The 27,617-nt window shown below is 34.4% G+C and overlaps 1 protein-coding gene across 2 annotated transcripts in view; it reads right to left on the reverse strand.

Annotated features, from left to right (window-relative positions):
* Nucleotides 1-6,433: 6,433 nt before the first annotated feature.
* Nucleotides 6,434-27,617, reverse strand: part of LOC107852319 (ACD11 homolog protein) — a 37,712-nt gene continuing 16,528 nt past the window's right edge. The window contains exons 2-4 of one of the 2 annotated variants that reach the window (XM_016697382.2): nucleotides 8,761-8,939; nucleotides 7,802-7,947; nucleotides 6,434-7,042 (exon numbers count right to left, since the gene is read on the reverse strand). In XM_016697382.2, coding sequence (XP_016552868.1) covers nucleotides 6,936-7,042; nucleotides 7,802-7,947; nucleotides 8,761-8,939 — 432 coding nt within the window. In that variant the 3' untranslated portion in view covers nucleotides 6,434-6,935. The remainder of the gene's footprint in view (nucleotides 7,043-7,801; nucleotides 7,948-8,760; nucleotides 8,940-27,617) is intronic. The other variant, XM_016697383.2, reaches the window with a different exon arrangement.

Consider the following 27,617-nt stretch of genomic DNA (forward strand, 5'->3'; position numbering starts at 1 on the left):
AATAGTTAAGAGAGGTAGTAAAAACCCTATTTTAACACAGCTCAAATTCTTAGCTTGATGAGTTCTTAAATTGTAAAAGTTCTTGAGTGAGTAATGAATTGTAACTGAGCTACTCATCTTATAAGAATAATGTTTTATTATTGAGGGAGATCTGCTTAGGTAGATTTGCCTAAGCAATAGACTAATTGGAGCTAAACAATGTAGGAAGAGTCCTTTGTACAGTTAACAAGGTGAGTTGCTATTAGTGTTGTTACTAGTACAAGGAGCCTAGAGTTATGATGAAATCAATATTGTAACCAAGAGCTTGATTATAGTGGATTTCATTGATACTTGTGATGGAAAGTCATGGATTTTCCCATTCTGAGTTTCCACGTAAAAATCCTTGTGTTTTTTACTCTTTCTAAACTGTCTTTAGTTTTTCTACACTTTATTATTTGATTTTCTATGTTTTATTTTGAGAGGCCTGGTCCCTTACTATGTAGAGCAACCCCACATAATTTTAACAATTGGTATCAGAGAAAGGTCACTTTAAAAGGTTCACACCTTGAGTGTCTTGGTTAACATGGTTTCTCCACCTAAAATAGAATAAGGGAAATCTACAACTAGACCACAAAAATGCAAATGATAGTATTATGGGTGGTGGAAAACTAGGATGTTTAACTTTATTATGGTGGAAAATAATGAACTAATTGACATAATCCTGGATGGTCCTTATGTCCTGTAAACAAGTTAAATAAGAAGATGTTACAAAAATATTCATCAAAAGAAGGAGGGTGTTCAATGATAAAGATAAAAGAAAGATAGAGAAAAACCATAAGGCTAAGAAATTGATAGTATGTGGAATGGGGCATGATGAATATAATCGGTTCTCAGCTTGTGGAAATGACAAAGAGAGTTCGAATCTCTTGAGGATTGAACATAAAGGTACTACTGATGTAAAGGGTTAAAAGGTAAATATGCTAACTACTTAGTATAAAACCTTCACCATGAAAGAAGATGCATACAAGATTCACTTTTATAACAAATCAGCTTCATTGCTTAGAAGAAGTGAATCTAGTGTATAAACAAGTAAGAAAAATTCTTAGTGTTCTTCCTAATTCCTAGGAAAGCAAAGTAGATGCCCTCACTGAAGAAAGAAATTTGAAGACCCTCACTATGGATGAACTTATCGAGAATCTAAAAGTCATGATCTTAAAAAGCATCAAGAGCATGAGAAGATGGAAATCAGAAGGGAAAAATCTCTGGCACTAAAATCATCTAAATCGTACTCTAAGGAAGAAGACACAGATGTTGGATACTTAAAAAAAATTGGTATTGCTAAGAGACAGTGTCCAGTTTCAAAGAAGTAGGAGTAGCAGCAATAGGGGAGGCACAATCGAAGTTTGTCACAAATGTGGAATCCTGAACATTTTATTAAGGATTTTACCCTACATAAAATAGATTATCACGAATACCTCAAGGCTGCTGGTGACAGATAAAAGATCATGGACCAGGTCCCTGACAATTCAAGAAGGAAGGTTGTAGCTGATTATGCAGTAAAGCAAGCTCGAACAGTATAGGAAGATTCTTCTTGTGATTCAAGTGATGATGAAAAGATTGGAGACATCTCTATTCTAGTAGTAAAATAAGTTCCAGTTATGTATGATTGCCTATTTGCATTCATGGTAAACACAGACGATGAAAAAGAAAAGGAGGTAACTCTTTCTGACATAAAGCAAAATCTAGATAATTATACTGCTAAATGGTTAAAAAGGCTTGCTAGTGTCTTGATAGACTCTATACGTGAACTAACTACTGAGAAGAATGCATTAAAAGTAAAGGGAAGAAATAAGAATATGAGTTAATTGCATTAACTCTTCAGATATCTAAAATTGAAAACATGTTCACTAAATTGAAATTTGAGTATCTGAGTTGCACGAGTCACTGAAAAAAGGGACGTAACTAAGATTACAAAGAAAAGAGAGAAGCTTATTAGTTTCAAATTGATATTGAAGAAAGGTTAAAGGATTCACAAGAACATTTTATGAAAGCACTACATAGGAATCATGAATTAGAGAGGGACCTAGTCCGCTTAAGAGAAGAGTTGAAAAAATCTCTTAAATGGACATCTTCCTTACAGATCCTCTAAAATATTACTATTCAAAATATCAATGAGGTAAAGGTTTGTGATATGAAGTAAAACTCCAATTTGTTGAGTCTAAAAGAAATATTGTTCACTATGCTACAAGGAAAGGGCACAAACTCTTATGCATACACTGTGGAAGAGATGGAAATTCGGAAGAAAAATATCAGTCCTAGTTTAAGGCCAAACTGAAAAGTATAAAATACATTCAGAAGGATAATGGACTGGGCTTCAAGTCTCTTAAAATGATGAAGAGGATCACAATACTTCCTATATGGTCTAAGAAGAATTTGATCACAACATTATCCTTTTACTGGGAGCTCAAACTTAAGTGGGTTCCAAAATCTAGATTGTGATTATAACTTCAAGCATGGGAAGGTGATTACAATTTGAAATAGCGCATTGATTGAAAGAGTTCAAAGCTCAATGATGAAAGTTCTGACTATGTTATCTCTCTTAAGACATTTCAGGTGAAGGTTTCTTATTATGTAAAGTTGATCTCAATGACCTAGTCATTGGAATATGTGAGCTTGTGTTCGAATGGAAGCCTTATAATGACCTTCAGATTTGTTGAATGAAAAATACTGGAGAATGAACGGAAATGAAATTTTGTAGGTAGATGAATAAAGTGAATGTAGTTCCTTATTAGTTAAGAAAAGCATTAATCTTTGATGATGCTAAAAATATTTTAAAAATAAAGATAAGTCATGATTTTCAAGGACCTAGTCCCTAGAAAGTCCATCTCAAAAGGAGAAGCTTCGGCAACTTTGAACAAAATCAAGTCTAGGACCTGGTCCCCAAACATGCTTTGGGAACAAGTTCTGAGATAAAATAGTATGCAAGAAGTGAAGAAAGATGTCGACTTAGATTAAGATATGAATTATATTTTCTTCCAAAATTAGTTATGTGCAGGAGATAAGTATCCTAGATAAAGTGGGTGCATCTTAGTCAAACTTAGTACTCTTCCCTTGCAAGTATGCACCTATGGGAACTACTTAGGTAGTGAAGAAAAGCGATAAGTACAATCTTGAAGATTCACTCAAAGGAGAGGGATATGATCTTTATCTCTTAGGTTAGTACACTACATTATGCTTTAATAATCATAACATATACTATCTAAGAAAGAAATGTACCTTTTCCTTGCCTCATAAAGGCTATCAATTTGTTTGCATAGTGAAGAGTCACTCTTATCCAAACCAAATATATCATTCTCTGGTGACATTGGTCACCTCTTCAAAATTTCTAAAATAGGCTACTTGCATTTAGAGTCTCAACTTATCACTCATTGCCTCCACTAAACCAAACTGATCCTTCTCATTCCTCTTCCTCCTGAAAATTAAATTAACTATGCCCTCATAAAATATCCTAATCTTTAAGTAACCAAATCCATTGAAAAATTTGTCTCTGGTCCTTTAAGTCATAGTATGGTAACCCTGTTGGAATGAGGCATAAACATATAAGCTATGAAAAAGAAGAAAGCCTCTGAGGGACTTGGTCCCACAAAGGAAAAGTTTATACTGAAAGATTAGAGGCAAGTAATTAGAACAAAGGATGAGATAAATAATATGAGAGTGGTTATAAGGGGATTAAAATATTGATGACTTAGAATGTTCTCCCGGGAAAGAACTCTTGATCCCAAAACATAATAGAAAAATAGAGACATGAAATGTCATATGGATACCACATCAACAAATTATTTTATCACTTTGAGGTACTTGGTAAATAGAGATCACATAGTACAGCCAAGCTAATAATTAGTTTGAAAGAAACTTGTGGAGAATGTTTATCAAGTATCTAAATTGCTAGTTGTTCAGGAGAAGCTAGGAATTTAAATGAAAGAGTTAAGAATCAATTCATTTGTCAAAGATGCTGGATTAAGTGTATTTGGCATTACTGAATCAAAGGCTATCGTATGAAAGAATAGGTTCCACTAATTAACATGCAACTGGAAATGCAAAACTCCAGACCAAAATGGCCAAATTGAATGCTGAAGTGAAGATCCTTACCAAATATTTGTGGATACTCACATTACTATAGATGCAAATATGTAGTACTGCTTAAGTCCTTTTCACCTAATCCTCTTTCCACCTGTGACCTATTGTCCTCATTACATCATTAACCTTATGTCAGTTCCATATCTTGGATCTCATAATACCTTTTAAAGATAGTTATCGTATGATAATTAGTTTATCCTGTTGCACTGATCTCACTATTATGAGTGAATGAATATTTAGTTCATGTATCTCATTTGTCTTCTTACTTTAATATTATTCTACATGCTAGTATTGCCTAGTGGCCATGAGTTAACTAATCTATGCTTATCTTTACTCCTAGTTTACTATTAGTTCTTTTTAATGATACCAAAAGAGAGAATATTGAGTTCATTTAGTAGGGACTAAGGACCAGGTAAATTGAGATACAGGCCTAAAGAGTGTAATACAAATAGAGGGAAATGTGTAAATGCAATTAAACCAAATAAAATGAAGGTACACAATAATAAGGGAAGTTTTTGCTGCAAAATAATAACAAGGGACCAAGTCCTATGTTGTATGAAAGAAAAAACATAATAATAGAGAGAACATTCATCTTCAGGTGGTAAGCACTCTGATTAAATGTGATAAATATGCAGTAATGCTCAAATTGTATAATTTGGTTTGTCATTATCAAAAAGGGGAGAAATTTCAATATGTAGTTTTGATCGTAAGCAGCTAAATTATGAGGGACCAGGTCTACAAACATGCAAAGTATAACTGACTTAGATAGAAAACTTACAGGTGCTATATGATACTGACTTAGATAGCTGGTCCAATGATCTTTCAAGCCCTAATAATCACCCAACTATTAAAGTAAAGAGATTCTTCTTCAACAATTGGTTTTTTCCAAATCTAAATGGTGAAGAGAGGCAGCAAAAATTTCTATTTCAACACTGCTCAAGTTCTTAGCTTTATGAGTTCTTAAATTGTAAAAGTTCTTGAGTGAGTAATGAATGTAATTGAACTACTCATCTTATAAGAGTAGTGTTTTCTTGTTGAGATAGAGAAACTTAGGTTCAGTTGACTAAGCAATAGAATGATTCGAGCTAATCAGTGTAGGAAGAGTCATTAGTAGAGTTACCAAGATGAGCTGGTAGTAGGGTTGTCGCTAGCGCAAGGAGACTAGAGTTAGGCTGAAATCTAAACTGTACTCAAGAGGTTGATTATAAAGGATTTCATTTGTGCTTGTGAGGGCAAGCCATGATTTTTTCCATTCAAGTTTTCACGAAAAAATTCTTGTGTCTTTTAGTCTTTTTGCACTGTCTTTAGTTTTCCTACACTCTATTGTTTAGTTATCGATGATTGATTCTGAGGACCTGATCCCTTACTGTATGGAGAAACCCCACATGGTTTCAACATAATCAACCCCAACTTTGGTGGTTTTTTCAAAAGGAAGTCAACGTGTTCGCACTTAATCCAAAAGCCTTTCATCCATTTTTTGTTTTACAATTTTACTGCTATGCAAAATGATGATTTTTCTTATAAACACAACTTTATCATTCTACTGTAGATACTAGTTTAAGTTTTATTTAGTTTTAAGAGCTAAGGGGCAAATATACTCCTCAAATTTGTGAGTTAAAGAAAATATTTCATTATAAAAGTAATGCAAATATATCCACGTTGTCTATGGAATAGTGCAGATATCTCTTTTTTTACGAATGAAGTTATAGTATTTTGTTAAATAATATTATCTTGTTTTTTTGAATTAAAAAGAGACTAATGAATTTATTTTTAACTAGTCCATTTTTTTAACTAATCCGCCCGACCGATCAAATTTATTTTTAACTAGTCCATTTTCTTTTAACTGATCTTCTTGACCCATCAAAAGCAATAACCCACATACATTAATTTTAACATCGAATGAAAATAAAAATATTGGTATTACAAGTTAAAAACCTTCACCATTCTAGAGTATTTTAATTTTCATCATGTCTTTCCTAAATTGAAAATATGAGGGTTATTGTTTCTTGGGCCAGATTGGCCTAAAAATAAACTATTTAGTTAAGAATAAATCCATCTCTTTTTAATTCAAAAATGAGATAAATATTGTTTAATTTAAAAAATACAAATCTATTAGCAAAAAGGTTTATATGCACCTTTCCATAGACGGTGAGGGTATATTTGTGCAACTTTTTTAACAGTGATATATCTGCTTTAGTTCACAAAGTTTAGAGATATATTCACCCCTCTGCCCTAGGTTGAACATGGTTATTTCAATGATAAGAAATCATGTATTATTTATAATGGTAATGATTAAAAAAAGAAAGGAATAGGATAATTATGAAATGCCAAAATACTAGTATAAATAATCAAATTTAGTGTTAGAGCATCTGAAGTTATAAACAAGAGGCTCAAGTTCCTTTTTTTTAGGAGTTCCACAAGTAGAATACTAGTAGTACTTTCTTTTTTATACTACAAATTTACTAAATTGATCTAAACTAGGAAAAAGTATTCAGGGTATTACTTAAACTACTTTTGGTACAAATTTCACAAAACAAGGGAACTTTTTTTTTTCGATGTATAATTTAATTTATAGAGACAGCCGATACATCTATCAGTATATTCGCAAGATCGACATACCGATTATGGCGGGGGAGAATGAAAAGAGTATCAAAGTGGAGTACAAGTTCTATAGCAATCAGAAGTAAGTTTTGGATTAATTTTCAGCTTTTGAATATCCTCTCTAGTTGTCAAGACATGATGGTTTCATCCATTAATTTTTAGCTTCTGAAATATCCTCTCTAGTTTCCAAGACATGATGGATATTTCATCCATGAAGATCACCAATCCAAGCTTATATTTCTTGAAACATAAAGTTCGTCAATGTATTCTATGATCGGAAGTGAAGCATCAATGTATCTTCTCATTTCTCTCTCCACTGAATCATCTGATACAGTAGCAACAATAAGTAATTTAAGCTTAGTTTCAACTAGGAAAACTTAAAATATTACAAGGAGGATAGATATGAACTAATTCTTTCCTTTCCAATACACATAACATAACTTTTGATGCACAAACAAAACAAGTTGAGTTGTTCTTCTTATAGTTTATTAACATAATTCATATATTTGCGGCAACCATTTCAGCAGGGGTATAAATTCGAAGTTACATCTCAAACATAAAGACCATATATGTCAAGGTTGTCTTTAATAATTAAGAACTCAAACCAGACAGCCATCTAATTTAATATATTATTGAAATAGTTCTTATAGTTGGATTCAAGACAAATAAAAAATAGAGTATTTTTTGATTCATTCAAAAAAATGTTAGAGAAAGAGAGAAATTATCCTGGAAATCGGCTAAAATTATTTTTAAAAATACATGATACTTGGATTCTAATGGTACAAGACAAACCCATTATCTAGATTATTTGGATCAAGATTCAAAATGGAATAATTAGCAGAACCCAAATATTAATGTGCTCCCGGGATCTATATATTTCACTCCTTAGTCATTTTTATCATTATTAGGATTGAAATTATGTTGGTCAACAAAGTATCTTCTCCTAATTTTGCACTCTAAATACAATAATAACTAGTATATTATATCCTAATTCAAAAGCAAAATTGTTCTTTTCCTAAATAAAGAAACTCCTTTGTTAATAGAGCAACAAATTGTGTAACAATGTGAGAGAAAGTAAACTTACTAGTCTCATTTAGTTTCATGAGAAGTTGGTCCCTTGTTGGAAGAGCACACATACCAGCAGAGACAGCAGTTCTGACAGCCCATGTATGATAAGGTGCACAAACTTTTGCATATGCCATTGAAGCTGCTTCTTTTAGGGAGTTTTCACTAAAAAGAAACTATTAGAGATTAGAGATAGTTAAATGATAAAATTTGAAATAAAAGTATCAGGATGAAACAAAACATTTAAACAGAAATTGAAAGGGACAAAATTTTTTGCAAATCTCTGATAATTGATAAAAAAAAAAGTTATACAAGGCCATTATTTACCTCTCATATCACTAATATCATATTTTACATCTATCTCTATGTATAAAAATATCCTTCATAACATCGCTATGATCATCATTTACTTCATTATAAGTGGCAACTTGGTAGTACTTCAAGAAAGGGTTATGGAGTAAAATCTAAATATATGAAAAGTTGAAAACACTAGGAGAAGCATGTTTGGACTTATCTTTTGATTTTTTTTAATTTCTTCTAAATTTCTTATCTCATTCATAATTTTAAAAAACTCTTCAAGAAATGACATGGAAAGTCCATTCGATAGTCAAAATAGTCAGATAAATTTGGGCGTCACCCTCATCAACATTTTAGTTCATTTTATTAAAAAAAGAAACATGCAGCTACTTTGTAAATTTTTTATAAGAAAGAAATTGTTAATGCATCATGAATCTATTTGTTAGAAAGTGACATGAATCCATCTTGCTTTTATGAGAAGGTAAACTACTGAATTTAAAATAAAGATAAGGACACATCCATTCTTTTATTTCTAGTAACAATAATTTGAATGCATAAAGTAGTCTAAAATTACATACAAACAATAATCGGGCATATTAAGAATTTATAGATAAGACTACAGACATTTGGTTTATGCAAGAGAAAATAAAATTTATGTAATTATAACTAAGTAAAACATACTAGGTTGAAAGAAAATTCTGAAACAATGCTCTGATTAGGTCTAGACCCTGTCGAACCCTACGTAAATTCCGTGAAAGGCTTCCTGGCGTTCTCACTGTATCATTTCTAACATCATAATCAAGGATACTGTTCAAACTTCCAAATATTTCTGATGCTTCTGAAAGATCACGTACCTGAAACTGACATTTATTCTTAAATCGATAGAAAAATACATAGATTGTTAAAGCATGGAAAACTACCACAAGAAGATAGAATCACATACTGCCTAAATAGATATAGTTTCCTAATGGTGAGAAACCTAATTAATAAATCAACTGTGCCTCATTATATGAAGTTCACTTATCTAGTCCTCCTTGGTATCTACTATTCCAGCATTAAATAAATCAACTAGTCTCTTTATGTAAATTAGAGATATCTTAAAATTAGGTTCTCTTGTTGTCACATTAATCCTTAACAACAAGCATTTCTAAATTCAATTGATTTAAGATCATGGCTTTTAAGACTTTGAAAATAATTTTCATGCACTATGCAATGTACTTGTTAATTATCAAACCAAACATAATTATCAAACCAAATATTAAAGAAGAATGTCATTTCAGATGAGGCCATAATCAAAGGTTGTTGGTTAAAGGGTAGGGAAGACTTTGAAATCAAATTCATTCTCGAACATCAAGAAAAACTGATATTCGTAACATGGAAAGAAAATACTTTCAGTGAAGAGGCGTCGATATTGGATAAGAGAGCATAAATATTTTTAAATTTGCAAATAAAATAAAGTAGTGAGAATAAAGGGAAGAGAATATCTAGATGAAGGCTTTTAATACAATGACTTATAGCGGACCCTATCAACTTTCGCCACAGGATTTTCTATGGAGAGAAAATTACCCATACTCTACACCAAATAAATCTTTACTTTTAGGTGTTATATAAAGGAAGGATAGTCTTGTAGATCCTTATACTTGTTTCTGTTTGCATTCTGAACCCTTTTTCTTGCCTCTTTGACATATAAATCCTTAATACATTAAACCACAAGATTTTAAAGTAGTGTTTGCATTCAGTCTTTCTATTTGATTTTGTGGTATTTGGCTCTAGCTTTTTTTATTTGTGATTTGTAAAAGGTGCAATCCAATTAGAACAAAAATAAATTTGATTTGGTTCAATTTTTCTCTTTTTGGTCTGGTTTATTTCATTTTGGCTAATCTCTTATGCCAATGATTAATAACATAATCAAACTTATATTTGTATGCTAGAAAAAAAATTATATTTAAGGAGAAGTAATAAGATTGAACTTCTTAAATATAATTTTCATTATAAGTTTTAAGGAAAACTATAAAGTGCAATATTTAAAAATTCAATATAAGATATTCAAACTTAAAATATAAACTAAATCATTATATGAAATTTCTAATACAATTGACTAGAAAATATTCAGGTGTAATAGTCTAATACTTAAATATGGTAGCACCCTCAGAAAAAGGCATAATTGAATATTCAAACTCTAGTTCTCTTTCTCTCTCTCAATATATATCAAATCGAAAAAGTAAATTCTTAATCCGAAATCAAACAAAAAATAAAAAAATAATCCAAGTTGAGATAAAGTTTGGTTTTGTTTAGTTTCTAGTTTAATCCTACTAATGTACAACCCTATTTTAAATTGCTTTATGACTTCTTAGTAGTGCATGTAATACAATCAAATGGTAATGACCCTCTAGGTCATTTATGTATTTTCATGATTTTTTCGTATTTAAATATTTTTTATTTCTGTTCTAAGCCATTTATGAATTGATGGGACTGACAGTTCGACTATCAAATAATTAATTTATTTTTTATAGTCATTTTTTTTGTTTGGGTCATTTAAAGTTCGTAAAATAGTCTCAGGCCAAAGCATCAGGTGAGCAACCTCGGATGTCAATTCTAATATTTTTATAAGCTCCATAATACTGATTTTAGACTAGGAGAACCCTTGGTCTAGGTCTTCAGAATGCTACACTCATTTTGGGTATTGGTTGGATTTTGGTAAAAATAAAACCTTGTGTGTGGAACCTATTTTTTAATAAAACAACCTCTATAGAAATTTTCAATAGTTTGATTCTATTTGAAATGACAAATTTTGTAGGATAGCAAAGTTATTTTGCATTCATGGGATCCCCAATATATCTCTAGGGCCAAGCTAAAGATATTATAATTTAGTAATGTTGTTGGTATATCAGCACCTAGTGTAGGCCAAATTGGGCTTTCAATATTGAGGCATTGGCCGTGTTTGAAAAGTTTAAGGAGTTTGGTCATTCATTCATGATCTTGCCTCTGTGATCGTGAAGAGGAAGTCGGTCTGGCTAGTCCGGGCTCTTTCTTTACATTTGTGGTGGATCGATCGCATTTGCAAAGGCCAATCCCAATGAGTTCCTACGATCGTGAAAGGGGTCCCATGTCCATAAAGAAGGACCCTGGAAGTATAAATAGGTTCCCCTTTATTTTAACATTGATTTTAAAAAATTTTACATAATAAGTGACCTTAGTAGCCCAGATAATTAAGGAAAATCAATTATTGGAGCTGAGATTAAGTTAAAAATGTTAGAGGGGAGCATTTTCCAGTCTTTACCTCATAAGTCCTTGATTTAGCATCAATTAAATTTTAGATTATGGTTCTTGTTTTATCAATTTTTATTAGTAATATTTGGGTTGTTATTGAGCTCAGATCATGCTCAATTTAGGAATAATTGATCCTTGAGTTGAGAGGGACGTAATGACAGACTCAATCTCAATTTTATTGGTGTGTCTCACAATTTGATTTTTTAGCCTGATTTCTATATTAAAGTGAAAATTGATAATATGGTTATTGATGTTCTATTCTTCATATGTAGAATATTATTTTTATAGCTTGGCAGTGATCGGAGGCTTCTTAGAATATCAAGGTAGGTTAGGTTTACCCTTTCTTCATACTATGCTCTTTTATGTCATCATACTGATATTAGGCTAGTTGTGGGTGTGTTCTTCTGGTTCAGATATTCAGTTCATAATTTATCATTATTTTAGTTAATTCAAAAACTTTACAACAGATTTTGGACTAGGTTTTCCCTTGAGTTGGTATTTTTTTTCCTCTAGTCCTTGACTTAGTAGATGTAGGGCATTGGGATTGACTTTAGGGGCCTTATCCTAGGTTTGAGTAGGTGTTTGCCTTAGGTAGGGTTCTTGGGACCTGCAGTAGGCTTATTACACATTTGAGATAGGTTGCATTAGAATAGAACGCAATTTGACCTAAATAATTAAAAAATCACTTCATTAAAATATTAATTTTATTGGGTTGTATCAATCATTGTAATAAACTTATTTAGCATTACTACCCTTGGTAGGCTTGAATTTACCCTTAAATCATATTTTTGACTAAATAAATAGAAATCTGTTCTTCTTTAGGAATTTGAACTTTTAAAATGAGATGAATTTGGGACAAATCATAACCTTGGGGTATTTCTACACAATATACATGTATTACATATGAGTTTTAGTTCGAGTACACCATTTGTGTTACTACTTGGCACTTATTAGATTTGGTTTGAGTTTGACATTTGGTATATTGTTATTTTTCATTAGTTCCAGTTCATGTCTAGAATTTGGTATATTATTACTATTCATAAGTTTAGTTTGGAGTTTGGTATCTACTATATTTTTTCTTATTCACTATCTTTGATTCGATTTTGACATTTATTACCATTACTATTGATTTGGGGTTAGGCATTTGGTGGAGACTGGTAGGATCTATGGTTATGGATATAAAAAGAGTAAACGATACATATATGGAACATTTATGATTATTTTGCTTTCATTACTATTATATTCTATCTTTACTTTTGTATTACTTTTTGCCTATACCTACTGTGCTTATGGGGGCTTGACTTGATTTACTTTTGCTTGTGTGTTTTCAAAGCTTATGGGGTCCAGTTAGTTTATGGTTAGGCATTTATTTTTGTATTTAAGTTATTTTTATTTGGTTTATCATATTTTCTTATCATAGCCTATTATATCATTTTGCACCATCATTTACTACCTTTAGTTTATGTAATTGCACTTTATTTTTACTTTTACTATAATTGATCTCAAACAACCTATTATGCCTACTAAGTACCCATATGTTAGAGCTCATTATACACTTCAGCATTTTTTTTACTAATGTAGATCCTATTATGAGTCACCACCATTGATGCTAACCTCGGGTTGTATTGTTGACCGGAGATGTAATACCCCATACTTTTTCTAGCAAATTTCATCTCAAGAATGTCTAGTATTAGCTTCAAAATTGAATGATGGTTAATCTATGAGAAATTTTTAAGATTTTCACTTTTTGTCATATGGGAAATTCAATAAGCTTTACATCGATATAAGATTTGCCCAAATCCAATAACCGAGTCAGAAGTTATCATTATTTTAACCCATAGTAAAATAGTGCCATATTACTCAGTAGTGCACCGCGCCACAAGAGAAAATTGCATTTGGAAAATTCCAGTATGGGTCTATGATTATGGCGCATTGCGCCAGGGCTCAAATTCAGAATTGTCCTTTTTCAGTGTCATAGAGCGATTTCCTCCGCGTTGCGCCAAAGTTCCAGGTCATAAAAGAAGGAGAAACGCGATGGCTCCACGTCGCGCCATCCCTTACTTTGTCAATTGTCAAATTTCAGTGACACGGTGTGATAGCATCGTGTCGCACCAAGGGTTCAGTTCGAGAAAATTTACTGAAATTAAATGATGCATCCAGGGTTAAAAGGGCCAACTTTCCAAGAAAGTTTTCATAGAATGAAGCGTTAGGGTTTTCATAGAAGATCCAATTCCAAGAAAGTTTCTCCGTCAATCTTCACGAAATCACTAACTAAGGTAAGCGTAGTGTTCATTCATCAACTTCTTTCATCCATGAAGCCCAAGAATCTTTTTTCTAAGTTTAAGTTTATGGATTTTGGTATGAATTTCATGTTGGGTTAGTTTTGTTTTTGTTGAGAATGATCAATTGAATTCAAATCCATGTTGGGTGATCAATTTTATGTGGAATTGACTTTTATCGATGTATATTCATGTGAACCTATGAATAAACACTAGGATGATGAAATTAGAGATAAATCATGATAATTAAGTGTTGTATAATTTTGTCAACATGTTCTATGCCTATCATGTGTTTGATTAAATGCCTAAATGAAGGAACAATGCCCAACTAGTATGATATCATGAAATCCCCATGTATGTACAAGTTATTCCTATCACATGTTTTGATGGAATGCTTCTATAAATGTATTATGGATTATGATGTTAGTTATATGTTCAAGTAAGTTATGCTTGGTCAGTTTCCTTCCATCGAGTCTTGAGGGTACTTGTACCCAAAATATTAGTTGTGTGCCTAGAGTCATGTCAAGTTTCCACGATACTCTCATTCAAGCTATGAATCCTTATACTTCAGACAGTCTTATGAGTCAGGAAATCTCTATTATCTCATGAATTCAGTCAGTTTTCACATATCAGTATTATTCCATCAGTTAATAGAATTCAGTAACTCAGTCGATATTCAGTTCAGTAAATTATGTTCAGTGTCTATTCAGATAGGATTAGAAATTTGCACCGAGTAAACCCAAGGATTGGAACTCACCTGTTATGTGAGGATGTGATTTTGAGAAGAAATCCTTACATTCCAAAACTATGTAGCCAGCATAGGGTGAGGCATCATAACCTGCTATATGAGGGTAGATAAGGTGGCTTAGCCTGCTATATGAGGGTTCCCTCCACTCGTACTAGAGTTACCTGTTATATTAGGGCCACTCGGATGTTGTCCTTACCAGTGGCGCGGTATTGATACCTTTCCAATCAAGGCATATATTGAACCCCAATTAAGCTATAATGCATCACTTGGGGCATATCGGTTAGATGACTACCTCTCATAGTCTCAGTATCAGTCTCAATAAAAGAACTTAAATGGTACTTCAGAATCCAGGACAGTCAGATACAGTCAGCTCAGATAGTTCCACCAGATTCAGGACTATCAGATATAGTCACTCATGTTATCAGTTATATCAGTTGTAAATATGTCATGTTATCAGTATTCAGATTTAGTACTCATGTTATCATGATTTCAGATATAGTTACTATGTATGCATGCATGTATTCTTACATTCATATTAGTCCGTTAGCCAGTATTATTCCTGCATATGAACACCATGTATTCAGCCTACCCTACATGCATACCAGTACATTCAAATTAATGATGTATTTGTGCTATGGTTTCTTATACCATAGGTTTAGAGACACGAGCTCCAGATCAGCAGTAGATTCCAGTTTCAGCAGTCAGAGTTAGAAGTGATTCCTCATCATTCGAGGACATGATTATTTCTTTATTATCTCATTAATTAGTTTATTAGTTGGATTTAGTTGGGGACATATTACATCAACTCCTTACTTAGATAGTTTAGTCAGGTAGAGGCTTTCTAAACTACTATGTATCAGACTTCAGTATTTTCAGTTTTGTTTTGGGTATTTCATACCCCGTTTAGATGTTATATTTTACTTTAGTTATGTGAACTTTATGTCCTTTCAGTTCATGTTTCTGTATTATTTAGTATTTTATGTAGTATACAGGTACAGATATCAGTCATTGGTTAACTTGTGGTCCTTTAGGTTCATGAGCACCGTGTAGCATTTCGGGCACCGAATTTGGGGGGTTACAAACTTAGTATCAGAGCCTAAGGTTCAATAGAGTCCTACAAAGTCTGAAAGCCATATCTAGTAGAGTCTTATACATCGGTGTGTTGCGAGCCACAGTTATGTACAAGAGGCAATAAGATATTTTAGGAACAGTTTCCCCTCTTTCAGTATTCATGTCGTGCCAGTGAGCATAATCTCAAGTAAATCTATTAGTCTAATCCATTTCTCCATTTGTTCTATAGAACATGCCTTCTAAAAGAAGAAACGGAAATCAGTCAGCCCCCAACCTAAAAATCCTATGGGCGATCATATTTCTCATGCAGAGTTCTGAGCTAAATTCACTACTCTTGCTAATGCAGTTGCTACTTAAAATGAATGACCAACTGTCATTTTGGCCAATCCAGTGTCCAATTTAGCTGCAACCAGGATTCAGGATTTCACCCAAATAAATCCTCCATCCTTTCTCGGGTCTAAAATAGATGAGGACCCTCAGGAATTCCTAGATCAGATGCAGAATGTGAAAGACATCATGGGGGTCACTTCTATTGAGAGTGATGAGCTAGCTGTATATCAGTTGCACAGGATGTTGCTCATACTTAGTTCAAGAAATGGAAGTCAGAGAGGGCATATAATGTAGGGCCAGTTGAGTGGGAGGAATTTGCGTCTGCTTTCCTCAATAGATTCTTTCCCCTAGAGCTTAGGAAAGCTAAGGTGTTAGAATTTATCAACCTCATGTAGGGAAATATGACAGTGAAAGAGTATTCTCTTAAGTTTACACAATTATCCAGATATGCCCCTCATCTAGTTGCAGATAGTAGGGCAAGGATAAGTAAGTTCATTTCAGGGGTGAATAATAGCGTGGTTAATGAGTGCAGATCCGCCATGCTGAATAATGACATGACTTTAGCCAGGCATATGAATTATGCTCAGTAAATTAAGGAGCAAAAAATTAAGATGAGGGAGAAGTAGAGTAAGGGAGCGAAGATAGGTAGTTTCAACTTCGCTTAGCCTAAGTCAGAAGGAGGAAACCGTTCTCAGTTTCATCCTAAGTCATCAGTTCCATCTCCTTCTTTAGCCAGTGCTCTAGTTCCTAAGTTCAAAGAGGCTAACAAAGATAGAGTGCCAGGCTCTAAGTCCCAAGAAAGTGTTAGTAGTGCCCACACCTATCATCTTTGCTAGATTTATGGCAAGCACTATCAGGATATTTATAAAGCTAGCAGTTGTATTTGTTTCGGATGTGGCAAGCCAGGCCATAGAGTCAAAGACAGTCCTTAGCTAGGTCCTCAAGGTCAATAGAATCGCTCCTCAGCTTAGACCAGTCACCCAAATTAGTAGGGTTCCATCTCCAATGCTACTAGTGGGAAATGCCCAAATAGTCTCGATACTCTTTAGTCTCGATATGATTAAGAAAATTCTCCTGATATAGTTACTGGTACGTTAAGGATCTTTCATGTGCATGTTTATGCTTTTCTAGATTAAGGAGCTTCTTTTTCTTTTGTTACTCCCTATATAGCATGCAATTTCAGAATCAATCCCAAAATCCTAGCAGAGCCCTTTTTAGTCTCTACCCCAGTGGGTAAAAGCATCATAGCCCAGTGGGTATACAGGAACTGCCCAGTTATGATATTTTAGAAAGTCACTTCAGCAGACTTAGTTGAATTAGAGATGATTGATTTTGATGTCATTCTCGGCATAGATTAGACTCATTCCTGCTACGCCACAGTCGACTACAAAAATAGAATAGTCCAATTTTAGTTCCCAAATAAACCCGTCCTTGAGTAGAAGGGTAGTGTATCCGCTTTCAGGGGTCATCTTGTTTCCTACCTTCGGGCAAGGAAAATAATATCTAAAGGATGTATCTATCATCTTGTTCGAGTGAAGAACACTAGTTTTGAGACTCCCAGTCTTGAATCAGTCTCAGTAGTGAATGAATATTTAGATATCTTTCCCGAAGATCTTCCAAGAATTCCTCCTCAAAGGGGAATAGACTTTGATATTGATCTTCTTCCAGATACTCAGCCTATCTCTATTTCGCCATATAGAATGACACCAGCAAAACTTAGAGAACTAAAAGAACAATTGAAGGATCTCTTAGATAAGGGATTCAATAGGCCCAGTGCTTTCCCGTGGGACGCTCTAGTATTATTCGTGCATAAGAAAGATGGTTCTCTTTGAATGTGTATAGACTACCGCCAACTTAATAAGGTCACAGTTAAGAACAAGTATCCTCTTCCCAAAATCAATGACTTGTTTGACCAACTTCAATGTGCCAGTTATTTCTTTAAGATAGATCTCAGATCTGGCTATCATCAACTAAGAGTTAGGGATGTGACATTCCAAAAACATCTTTCCAAACTCGCTATGGTCACTTTGAATTTCTAGTCATGTCATTTGGTTGTACAATCACCCTAGCTGGTTTTATGGACCTGATGAATCGTGTGTTCAAGTAGTATTTGGACATATTCATCATAGTCTTCAAAGATGATATTTTGGTCTATTCCCACTGTAAGCGTGATCATGCAGACCATCTCAGGATAGTACTTCATACTCTCAAAGATCATCAGCTATTTTCCAAATTCAGTAAGTGTGAATTTTGGCTAAGTTCAGTAGCATTCCTTAGTCACATCATTTCTAGTAATGAAATTAGAGTTGATCCTCAAAAGACCAAAGTAGTAAAAAACTAGCCCAGACCTATCTCTCCACTAGATATTAGGAGTTTCTTGGGTTGGGCTAGCTATTAAAGATGGTTTATTGAGATATTTTCTTTTATTGTATCCCCTATGTCCAGATTGACTCAAAAGAAATTCAAGTTTCTGTGGTCAAATCCTTGCGGGAAGAGTTCTCAGGAGTTGAAGACTCAACTCAACTCAGCTCTAGTTTTAGCTCTTCTAGATGGTCCAGATGGATTCGTAGTGTATTGTGATGCATCCAGAGTAGGTTTGGGTTGTCTCCTCATGTGGAATGGTAAGTTCATTAGACTACACCTCCAAACAACTTAATCCCCATGATAAGAATTACCCTACTCATGACTTTGAGTTAGCAGTCATAGTATTTGCCTTAAAGATTTGGAGGCATTATTTATACGGTGTTTATGTAGATGTGTTCACAGATTATAAGAGTCTTCAGTATGTTTTTTCTCAAAAAGATCTCAATCTTTGTCAGAGGAGGTGGTTATATCTCTTTAAAGATTACGACATGAGTGTCCTCTATCATTCGGGCAAGGCAAACGTAGTGGCCGACTCTCTCAGTAGACTATTCATGGGTAGTGTTTCTCATGTTGAGAACAATAAGAAGAAGTTAGCTTAGGAAGTCCATCATCTAGCTAGACTAGCCATTTTCTTAGTCGATATAGATGTGGGTGATATATGGATTCAGAGTAGTTAAGAATCATCTCTAGTTTTTGAGGTAAAATAAAAAAAAGATAGAGATCCCAACCTTGTCAAGTTAAAAGAGTTAGTTCAAGACCAGAAAGTAGAGGTTTTATCCCAACGGGGAGATGGTGTCCTTCGTTGTTAGGGTCGTCTCTATGTTCCTGGTGTAGGTGATTTAAGGTAACAAATTCTTACAGAAGCGCATGGTGTACGCTGCTCTATTCATCTAGGGGCCACAAAGATGTACCACAACTTACGGGAAATCTATTGGTGGAGTGGGATAAAGAGAGACATTGCAGAGTTTATGCTAAGTGCTTTACGTGTTATCAAGTTAAGATCGAGCATCAGAAGCCTAGTGAGTCCATGCAAGAGTTCAGTATTCCTACTTGGAAGTGGGAAGCTGTGAATATGGACTTCATGATGGGTTTACCTCTAACTCATCATCAACACGATTTAGTTTGGGTCATTGTAGATGGAATGATAAAATCATCTTATTTCATTCCAGTTCATACCTCTTCAAGGAGCTGGTCAGATTGCATGGTATTTCATTATCTATTATGTTAGACAGAGTTACCCAATTTACCTCTCACTTTTGGAAAGCATTCCAAAAGGTTCTTGGTACCCATGTTTATCTTAGTACAACCTTTAATCCTTAGACAGATGGTCAAGTAGAAAGGACATTTCAGACGTTAGAAGATATGCTAAGGGCGTGTACAATTGATTTCAAGGATAGTTGGGATGACCACTTACCTTTGATTGAGTTTTTATAGAAAAATAGCTATCATTCCAGTATTCAGATAGATCCATACAAAGCTCTCTATGATAGGGATATAGATCTCCAATTGGTTAGTTCGAATTTAGTGAGACCTCAGTCATAGGTTTAGTATTCGATGCCTTAGAAAAAGTCCAGTTGCTCAGAGAAAGACTCCGGGCTGCTCTGAGCTGATAGAAGTCTTATGCAGATATTTGTAGAAAAGATCTCGATTTTTAGATTGGTGACTATGTCTATCCAAAGATCTCTCCCATAAAGGAAGTGAAGAGATTCGGCAAAAAGGGAAAGCTCATTCCCTGATATGTCGGTCACTTCAAGATTCACAGTCACTTTGGCAAGGTAGCCTATGAGCTTGAATTAACTTCAGATCTAACCTCAATTTATCCAGTCTTTCATGTCTCGTTGCTCAAGATGTGCATAGATGACCCATCAGTTGTAGTCCCTATTCAGAGCATTAATGTTAAGAACACTCTCTCTTATGAAGAGATTCAGGTTAAAATTTTAGACTATCAGACTCGTAGGTTGAGTAACAAAGAAGTGCCTCTAATTAAGGTTCTTTAGCGAAATCAGTCCGTCAAGGGAGCTACTTGGAAAGCAGAGGTAGACATATGTACCAAGTATTCTCACCTCTTCTTCGCCAACTCAGATCAAGATCAAGGTAACAGTTCTTCTTAAGCTTACTCAGCTTCATGTTTAGTGTTCATCTCAAACTTAGTATGTAGTTTCATGATCATGTTCCCATTATAAACTTAGTTTCAAGTACCATTGCATATTCAGTCATGCACTCATGTATCCGTTCAGTAATGTAATTATGCATCAGAGATGCATTCACATAGTGAGAAACTTAGTTCTTTAGAACACTCAGTTATGAATTCATAAATCAGTTACACATGCATTAGATATGCATGTTCAGTATTATATGTTTAGCTTGTCAGTCATGTCAGTCATGAGATTATTTTCCAATTATTTCTAATCAGTATGTACGTCAGTTTTCTTTTCTCCTCTCTCAGTCAGTCTCATTCGAGGATGAATGTTCTCAAGGGGGAGATATTGTAATACCCAGTACTTTTCCTAGAAAATTTCATCTCAAGAATGTCTAGCATTATCTTCTAAATTTAATGATGGTTATTCGATAAGGAATTTACAAGATTTTCACTTTTTGTCATGTGGAAAATTTAATAAGCTTTCCTTCGATATAAGATTCTCCCAAATCCAATAACCGAGTCAAAAATTATGATTATTTTAAGTTCCCATCGTAAAACAGAGCCATATTAGTCAGTGGCGCACCGCACCATAAGAGTAAATGGCATTTGGCGAATTCCAGTATGGGTCCACAATTATGGTGCATCGCGCCAGGGCCCAAATTCAGAAGCCCAAGAATCTCTTTTTTGAGTTTAAGTTTATGGATTTCTTTATGAATTTCATGTTGTGTTAGTTTTGTTTATGTTGAGAATGATCAATTGAATTAAAATCCATGTTGGGTGATCAATTTTATGTGGAATTGATTTGTATAGATATATATTCATGTGAACCTATGAATAAACCCTAGGATGATGAAATTAGAGATGAATTGTGATGATTAATTGTTGTATAATGTTGTCTACATGTGCTATGCCTACCATATGTTTGATTAAATTCCTAGATGAAGGAGCAATGCCTAACTAGTATGATATCATAAAATCACCATGTATGTACAAGTTATGCCTATCACATGTTTTGATGGAATGCTTCTATAAATGTATTATGGATTATGATGTTAGTTATATGTTTAATTAAGTTATGCTTGGTCAGTTTCCTTCCATCGAGTCCTAGGGGTACTTATACCCGAAATATTAGTTGTGTGCCTAGAGCCGTGTCATCTTTCCATGATACTCTCATTCAAGCTATGAATCCTTAGACTTCAGACAGTCTTAGGACTCAGGAAATCTCCATGATCTCATGAATTCAGTCAGTTGTCAGATATTAGTAATATTCCATCAGTCAACGAAATTCAGTAACTTAGTCCATGTTCAGTTCAGTAAATTATGTTCAATTTTTATTTAGATAGGAGTAAAAATTTGTACCTAGTGAACCGAAGGATGGGAACTCACCTGTTATGTGAGAGTGTGATTCTTAGAAGCAATCCTTGCATTCCACAACTATATAGCCAGTATAGGTTGAGACATCATATCTTTCTATATGAGGGTAGATGAGGTGATTTAGCCTACTATATGAGGGTTCCAACCGTTCTTACTAGAGTTTCTTGTTATATTAAGGTGCTCTCATCTTGTCCTTAACAGTGGTGCGGTATTGACACCCTTCTAATCAGGGCCTAGATTGGACCCCAATATATCTATACTGTATCATTTAGGGCATATCGGTTAGATGAGTACCTCCCACAGTCTCAGTATCATTCTCAATAAAAGAACTCTGATAGTTTTTCAGAATTCAGGACTGTCAGATAAAGTCAACTCAGATACAGAATGGAACTCAGATAGTTTTACTAGATTCAGGACTGTTAGATACAATCACTCATGTTATCAGTAATATCAGTTATCAGTATGTCATGTTATCAGTATTCGGATTCAGTACTTATGTTATCACAATTTTAGATATAGTTACTATGTATGCATGCATGTATTATCACATTTATATTAGTCATTTATCCAGTATTGTTCATGCATATGAACCCTATGCATTCAGCCTACCCCACATGCATACCAGTACATTCAAAGCACTGACACATTTGCACTATGGTATCTTATACCGTAGGTTTAGAGATACGAGTCCAGATTAGCAGTAGATTCCAGTTTTAGCAGTTAGAGTTAAAAGTGAGTCCTCTCATTTTAGGACATGATTATTTCTCTATAATCTCATTAATTACTTTATTAGTTGGAGTTAGTTGGGGACATATCCCATCAACTCCTTACTCAGGCAGTTCAGTAAGTTAGAGGCTTTCTAGACTATCATGATCAGACATCAGCATTTTCAATTTTGTTTTGGGTATTTCATACCCCATTTAGATGTTATATTTTAGTTCAGTTATGTGAACCTTATGGCCTTTCAGTTCATGTTTCCATCTTATTCAGTATTTTATGTAGCATATACGTATAGATATTTGTCATGGGTTAGCGTGTGGTCCTTTGGTGTCATGAGCATCGTGTAGCATTTTGGGTACTAGATTCGAGGAATTACAAGAGATATGGTGGGATTTAAGTGTTTGGATTTGATCCTTTTCCTACTATTTATATAATAGTATTATTTTGTATATTTACTTCTCCCAGCCAGATGGGCACAAAAAAAGGACTACTTAGAGATTAGAGGAGATGTTTTAGGCTTTCGTGATTAACTATGGTGGTAGTTTGATTGAGCATTTTCCTCTTATTGAGTTTGCCTATACTAATAGCTACCACTCTAGCATAGGAATGACTCTATTTAAGTTATTGTATGGTAGGATTTTTAGATCTCCAATTGTGTGGTTCGACATTGGAGAAGCAGAGATATATGGCCTGGATTTGGTTCACCAAGCTATAGAGAAGGTGATGGTGATTCGGGATATACTTAAAGTTTCCCAAAGCCACCAAAAGTCCTATGCGGATGTGAGGCATAGGAAGCTGGAGTTTGTGGTTGGGGATATAGTATTCTTGAAGGTATATCCTATGAAGGGAGTAATGCGGTTTGGGAAAAAGGAGAAGCTTAGCCCTTTGTATGTTGGTCCATGCTTGGTTTTGATAAAGGTTGGTAATATTGCGTATGAGTTAGAGTTGCTTCTAGTTTGAGCTTCATTCACTCGGTATTCCATGTTTTTATGTTGAAGAAGTGTATGTGTGATCCATCATAAATTATGCGTATCAAGGATATTGGTATTTTAGATTCCCTATCTTATGATAAGATCGTGTGAGAGATATTGGATTAGATATTTCGTCAATTGCAGAGCAAGGACATGTCCTTGAAAATTGTTCTATGAAGGAACTATAAGGTTAAAGAGGCTACTTGCAAAGCTGAAGAGGACATGAAATCCAAGTATGCATTCCTATTTTCCACTTAAGAAATTCATGCATAAGGTATGCATTTTTCTTAATGTCTTTGTTTTCTAACTTAGTTAAAGGAAAGATTGATTTTCTTGGTGTCTTTATTTTCTAACTTAGTTAAAGGTAAGAGTAGAGACGTGTGGAGTACAAATAGTACTTGTACTACCTTGTACCATCATTAGAGGATGAATGATCCAAGTGGGGGAGACTTAAAACACCTTGGGTTTTAGCCCCTAGAAATTACTTGAGCTTTGAGCTCACTAGCCTTGCAACGACTCATCATATGAGTCATATGGTATGGGTACAAATTAGGTGACCCAGCTTGTAAGGAGTCTAGTTATTAGTGGTTGGGTTTTTATTACTGGTACAACTTGGTGGGTACGGGTCGTATGGTTAGGTGATGGTTTGTTGGGTTGATCCTTTACTTAATCTAAAACTCAGTGACTTGACTTGGCTTGGAGTACAAGTGAAACACTATGGGTTTTTGGTCCTTTGTAAATTTTTTATGTTTTAAACTCTTTAGATATCATACGACTAAGTGTACTAGTTATATGTTGGGATACAGTTTAGGGGTCATCACTCATATGTTGATCAGTGTGGTTGGGTTGGCTACTGTCTAAGGTACGACTTCTCTATTAGGGTTATATGATGGGGTACCAGTCGTATGATAGAACTCATATAATCTCATATGTCTCAACTTAGGTGATTTTATTCTATTGTGGGTATGATTTATGGGTACCAATAATATAATTGGGTATGAGTAGGACTTAGGAGTCATAGGTTAGTCAGTATGGAGGATTGAGATTCTTCTTAGGGTACAAGTGGTGGGTACCATATGGATGGAGGAGGTGGTCGTACCCTACTGTAGGAAATTAATAGAATTTAAGTGGGGGTAATCTGGACATTTCCCCTTATAACTCCTTAGGACTGCATGACTTAAAACAACTTTTAGCGGTTTCAGTAACGTATTTTCAATCAATCAAAAACTTAGATATTCTCTCAAATTCTTTCAACGCTCTTGGGTTAAAAATATCTAGGGTTTCCTCTAAAGTGGTCAATTGAGGCTCTTAGGGGTGATTTTTTCTCATCTTCTTCTCAATCTAATGCATGTTACCCCTCCCTCATTGTTTGTTCCAAATAAAGGCATGTTTTATGAATTCTTTTTATGGAATAATTGTTATATGGTTTTGAGTTTTCATATATATGTTGGAGGTTTTGGTTATAAATGCTTTGTTATGGTTTCTCCATGTTTTAATTATGGATTTAAATATTTTAATAGTATTTTGGACATTTGGTTGCATAGGAATGGTTAATTGGTACTTGGTTTAGTTTTTGAAAATACTATGCCCCCAACATGGTGGATAAAATGCCTATGAGAATGTTTTTGGTTAAATTGTTGGAATTTCATTAAACTATGCATGGTATAACTTTGTAATGAAACTTTAAGTGGTATAAATAGTTTGGAATAGTTAAATAGTATGGTCTTGGTGGTTATAGTTGGTATAGTTGAAAGCCTTGCAGGGTACAAGGTAATCACTCAAGAAAACATAATAATGATCATTTTGTGGTGTACATAGGATTCTGACAAGTCAACTTCATAAAGTAATATATGGTAACATAGGAATCCCTTCTTCTTAAAAAGGATGGCTAAAGGATATTTCTCAGAAGTTATAGTCGGTATGACGATACAACTACTTGTATCCTTGGTTAATAATAAATAGAATTGTTGTTTGGTTATGTAGTAATGGTTTACATTGGACAATAATGGCAGGGTTGATAGCTAATCATAAAGGTGTACGTCCAATGGATGGACACTGTAAATTCATATATTTTTGACATGAGAATTGGTCATGGCGACCATATATGATACTTACAGGGTACACTGGAATTCACTAACTACACTTGTACATATGTATCATGGAGAGAGAAGGGTACTCAGGAATTCCCTACTCTTATGGTATCTTTGGCTCATGTGGCTACACGCATCGGGACCCATTTAGGGGTTTACACTGGACCCATATAGCTCATGGGCAGTTCTAGGATTGTTAAGCTACAAATACCGAGGTTAATGATTTTAAAGGCTTGCTAAATCTGGTTCCCTTTCCTAGTATAGTTATATATATGTATGTATAGTGAATGCAAATGAATGGTTTACTTCGTTTGAAAGGTTGGCATTATTTTATTCTTATATTTAGTACTTACTAGCGTTCACCCATTAACCCATCTTCGGACGTCTATATCCCCACACAATATAGGAATCGGTCATTCTACTCCTCCTGCTTAGTGATTGGACTCGGGATCAACTTGATTAGATTAAAGTGGTGAGCTTCTATACTTCAATAGACTCCATTTCATACCATGGATGTCTTTTAATACTTTGGTTTTTTCATGTACATTGCTTTTGGATATTGTATGAGGCATATCCCAATTAGATATTATTTTAGTTTTGGTTAGAAATTTTGTGGAACTACTATGGGTTAGAATTAGCGGTGTAGGTAGTAGTGTTACCCTTAGTATTAGAATTAGTATTGGGGATGATACCATTTGATTGGATTTATGATTGTTCAATCCTATTATTTTATGTTATGAACATACTCTAGGTTATTGTTTTAGTTTAGTTTTGGTTAATTCTTGGATATGGGTTGGTTGGACTTGGTTGGGTTTGTCACAGTCTTAGACGTATCCCAAAGTCTGGACGTGTAATAAATGCTATCGTCTTATATATTTGGAACTCATCTGACTCTCAGTACATGTTTGGAGATTAGGTTGGGTAACATGGGTGGTCTCCAATCCTGGTTGGACTTGGGATGCCCATTATGACAAGGCCCCAGTTTGGGACATTTCAATTGGTATAAGAGCTTAGGTTCATGGTCAATTGGGAGTCAACAAAGTCATGTCTAGTAGAATCTATTTTAAGGGTGTATAGTGCGCCACACTTATAAAGGAGAGGCTACAAGGCATTTAGGAATTTTTTCTTCTTTTTGTTTTATTTTCAAGACTAGAGTCTAAGTTCTAGCATCTTCTCTAATTCCTGTTTGTTTACCTTTCAGATCATGCCTCAATGATATGAAGTTCACTGAAACTCTTCTATCCTAATTGGGGATAATATTGATAGGACACATTCTACTCAGGGGATCCATACTCGATCTAGGGGTCTTGTCCCTAATTATTCGAGAGTTCCACCGGTTCCTTATAGTCCTCTTCAAATAGACGTGATGAATGCAAAGTTTCTTCAGTCGATTCATATGATTACTCAGTTAGTGGCTTCTCAAGCTAAGCATGGTGCATCTTTTATTCCATTTACTGAGGCTACAAGGGTTGTCCAATTTATGATGTTCAGTTCTCCAACCTTTACTAGTGTTAACGTAGAAGAGGATCCTCGGGGTTTTCTATATGAGATTGAAAAGATATTCAGGGTTATGTAGGCCACGATATGAAAGGGGTGGAGTTTGTAACTTATAATCTCAAAAATATAGTATACCAATGGCATAAGGAATAGGATCAGGCAAGGGGAGAGGTTGATAAGTTATCTTTATGGGAGACTTTCTCCAATGCATTTTTGTACTGCTTCTTTCCTCATGAGTTGAGGGATGAGAAAGCATAGGAATTTTTTAATATGAAGCAAGGAAAGATGTTGGTTAAGGAGTATCCTTTGAAATTTCACTAGTTGTACAGGTATGCTTGAGAAGTGGTGTCGAATATGAGGGCCAGAATGAGAAAGTTTGCTTTAGGATTGTCTCGAGATTTGATCCTTGAAAGAAAAATTGCATTTTATTAGTCAAGGACATGGATATTTCTAGGTTGGTTGTTTATACAAAATAGATAAAGGAGGAAAAGAGAAAGCAGGATGAGATTAGGGAAAGGCAGGGTAAGAAGTTTAAGTTCTCTAAGAAGGGTGGTCAATAGCAAAGTGATCAAGACAGTGGTAAGAGCCAAAAAAAAGTGGGGGAGTTCAAGCTCTTTCTCTACAGCTAGTGCTTCTTACCCAAAAAAGTTAGGTGATAGGCTTCAGCAAGGTGGCAACAAGTTT

Source organism: Capsicum annuum, chromosome 4, assembly GCF_002878395.1.
Source record: "Capsicum annuum cultivar UCD-10X-F1 chromosome 4, UCD10Xv1.1, whole genome shotgun sequence".
Classification (NCBI taxonomy): domain Eukaryota; kingdom Viridiplantae; phylum Streptophyta; class Magnoliopsida; order Solanales; family Solanaceae; genus Capsicum; species Capsicum annuum.